The sequence below is a fragment of the Numida meleagris genome, unplaced genomic scaffold (genome assembly GCF_002078875.1).
Source record: "Numida meleagris isolate 19003 breed g44 Domestic line unplaced genomic scaffold, NumMel1.0 unplaced_Scaffold1076, whole genome shotgun sequence".
Lineage (NCBI taxonomy): Eukaryota > Metazoa > Chordata > Aves > Galliformes > Numididae > Numida > Numida meleagris.
The window spans coordinates 2986-5935 of record NW_018362863.1 but is presented as its reverse complement, the minus strand read 5'-3'; the positions used below and the strand labels follow the sequence as shown (position 1 = coordinate 5935).

The following is a 2950-nucleotide window of genomic DNA, read 5'->3' as shown; positions in this document are numbered from 1 at the left end:
ACGACCCAAGACGGAGACCACCGTCACCCCCGGACCAAGTGAGTACCACTTCTGCAGCACTTCACCCAGACAAGACGAGCACGCGGCGCTTTTGCCCTGGCTCAGCTCACGCCCTGATGGAGCTGTAGGTCTTTTGTGAGAGAACATACAACCACTCTGAGCAGCGATAAACACACCCTTGGAGAAGGACGGCTGCCCAGGACCACGGGCCGAGGGCATGAGGACCCCGACTCCTGAAAGAACAAGGAGCGGGGGGCTGACAGCAGGGACAGCAAGGCAGGACATAGTGGCGGGGCACAGAAAAGTGTCCCCGCGTGCTGCCTGGGTCCTCCAGCAATTCTGCGGCTCTTCACAAGAACCTCTCCTCGGGACATTGTCTCGGTGGCTTGCAGAAGGAGACCAGCACTTCACGCCTTTCGTCCTCTTCTCCTCTGCCCCAGGTGACTATTGCACCGAGACCGCCAACAGGCACGTCTTCAAGTGCCCACCGGTGCAGTCCATGGCCTTCCGGCGGGAGCCTGTCCGAACTGACCGCCCTCCAGGTACGCTGACCCTGGCAAAGACAGACCCTTCAGCCTGAGCATCCTCCCGGGACGGACTGCTGCTCAGCACCAGCAGCGGGCCTACTGCACGGCCTGCTTGGCAGAACGCGGCGCTGGGGCTGCAAGCTTTCTAGGAGGACCAAGTCCTCTCGGCCCGCAGCAGCACCGGCTGCTCAGGCTTGGAGCTGCTGGCACTCGCCCCCGGTGCCAGCGTAGAGGGAGGGACTGGCAGAGGGGCGAGACCTCCCTCCTGCTCCCACCGGCAGGCTGGGCAGGCTGCCCCTCTCTGCTGCTTCCGTCTCCTCCAGCCCCTCGCGCACACGCTCTCTGCTGCTCCTCTTGCAGGTCCTGGCACCTACACATTGCCCAGGCTGATGGGGCCCAACACAGCCTACACATCGGCCAGCCCCTGCTACACCATGAGAGGAAGGAGCCAGCGCGGTCGCTTTGATGAAGACCTTGCCAAGGTGAGCTCTGCTGCTCCTCTTTTCCATACTAGCATCTGAATCTGGGCTGCTCTCCCTGTGCCACAGGGGCTTCCAAGCCTGCTGCACCTTCGCTTAACGCAGACTTCCAGGGAAAGAGAGAGCCTTGAATGTGATCCCAGCCCCGTGTGGCCATGACTCTCTTGCAGACCCCGGGTCCTGCGGCGTTCCCCAAGGTTGCTGTGGATGCCTACAAAACCAGGGCGCCCGCGTACACAATGGGAGCGCGACCGAAACCTGGAGGGGCCAAAGCAGCGAAGCCCGGGCCGGCGGACTACAGCGTAGGCCGGGTAAGGCAGCTGCTCGGCTCTTCCCCTCTGTTTCACAAGCACAGCCTTCATACCTCTCCCCCTTCCCCTGAGGCTTCCTCCAGCCCAAGAGCTTCTGCCTGCAGGGACCAAGGGCCGGACAGCAGGCCTGCTCCGTGCCCTCGTCCCACCTCCGAGCAAGGGAAGGGACGGCGCACAGCTTTTCCTTCCCGCTCCCTTTCCCTTCAGCGAGACGTGCTGATCCTTCACAAGCTCTTCTGGGGGACGCAGCTCAGAAGGGTTCCAAGCAGCACGCTCCCAGAACGGGAGAGTTAGCTGCAAGGTCCCAGGTGCACGTCCAGCCCTCTCCGAGACACGAGGTGCCCGTGGGCGCGCGTGTGAGGCCAGCCCACCTCCCTGAGCCAGCTCTGCTCCAGCAGGGAGCTGCACCGGCTCTGTGCTGGCGCTCAGCCCTGCCCACAGAGGCACCAGGGACTGTCTGGGATCGGGAGGGGTGCGGGACGGCAGGCGGCGAGGGCAGCAGAGAAGAGAAGGGCCCTTGCTGATCTGCCTTTCCTTTTCCCCCTTCCAGGTGACGCTGATCAAGCCCCAGGCACCTGCATCCACCTTTGGAATCCGGCATTCCCTCTACACAACCCCTCTGCTCGTTGAGTAAAACAGCAAAGTCCGAGAGGCCCTGTTTGCTTGCCTGGAGGGGAAGGGGACGGGAAGACAGACAAATCTACTGCCGGTTTCCGTTTGATTCCATTTCCGTGTATCGAGTTTGGCTTTTGCCTGCTGGACATCAGCGATACGAGAAAGTCGTTAATAAAATGAACTCAGTACCTCTACGTATACTTTCTTGCTATTCCTTTTTCCGGGGGAGGGGCGATGGAAGACGGGCGGCCACGGCCCCCTCCATCGCCGCCCAATCCCCGCTGCCTGCCCTCCGCGTGCGCAGTCCGTCAGGCGGTTTCCGGCCCGCCATGCTTCGTGCGGGCAGCCGGGGGCGGCCGTCGCGCGGCCTGGTGACGTCACTGAAAGCGACGCTAACTGAGGGGGGAGTATCACGTGGCCTGGGTGGGCTGCGGTACGGGGCTGGGATGGGGAAACGTGGGTCATTGCGGGGCTGCGTGGGGACCTGGGAGTGTTAGACAGGCGCGGGGGCCCCGTGGGGCGGGGAGGGGCATCCTGGGAGGATATGGAGCGTCTTCCCGGGGCCGAGGAGCCTCCGGGTGTTAGGGGGGCCCCACGGGGCCGGGAATGGGGCGAAATGGGGGTCTCGGTGGGGTGGGGGTGGGGTGCACGGGCCTTAGACGTGGAGTGTTCCCGTGGGATTCGAGAGAAGGGGCTGGGAGCGGCCGGGGTCTCCATGCCTGATGGGGCCGTTCTCCCCCCCTCCTCCCTTCTGTTCCCCTCTCCCTCACCATGACGGCTCCCTTTCCCCCCACGCTGGTGCTGGGCGCGGCCTCGGAGAGCGGCTCGGGAGCACAGCCGAGACCCCCTCACGGGGCTGAAGATTCCGGGGGGCACGTCGGAGCCCGAGGAAGAGGAGGAGGAGGAGGAGGAGGCCCGAGTGCCACTGCCTGGGGTGTCCCGGGGGGCCCTCACGGCTGCAGCAGAGGCTGGGGGCGGGCGAGGGGTGGCTGCGGGGGTGTTTTGCCAGTGAACGGCG

The 2950-nt window shown here is 64.5% G+C and overlaps 1 protein-coding gene across 1 annotated transcript; it reads left to right on the top strand.

Annotated features, from left to right (window-relative positions):
• Window positions 1-4: 4 nt before the first annotated feature.
• On the top strand, window positions 5-2128 carry LOC110390444 (outer dense fiber protein 3-like; the record flags this gene model as incomplete). The annotated part of the gene is made up of 5 exons (XM_021381766.1): window positions 5-38; window positions 441-542; window positions 888-1009; window positions 1177-1317; window positions 1868-2128. Coding segments are annotated over 5 exons (483 nt in total), but the record flags the coding sequence as incomplete, so codon positions are not given.
• Window positions 2129-2950: the final 822 nt, after the last annotated feature.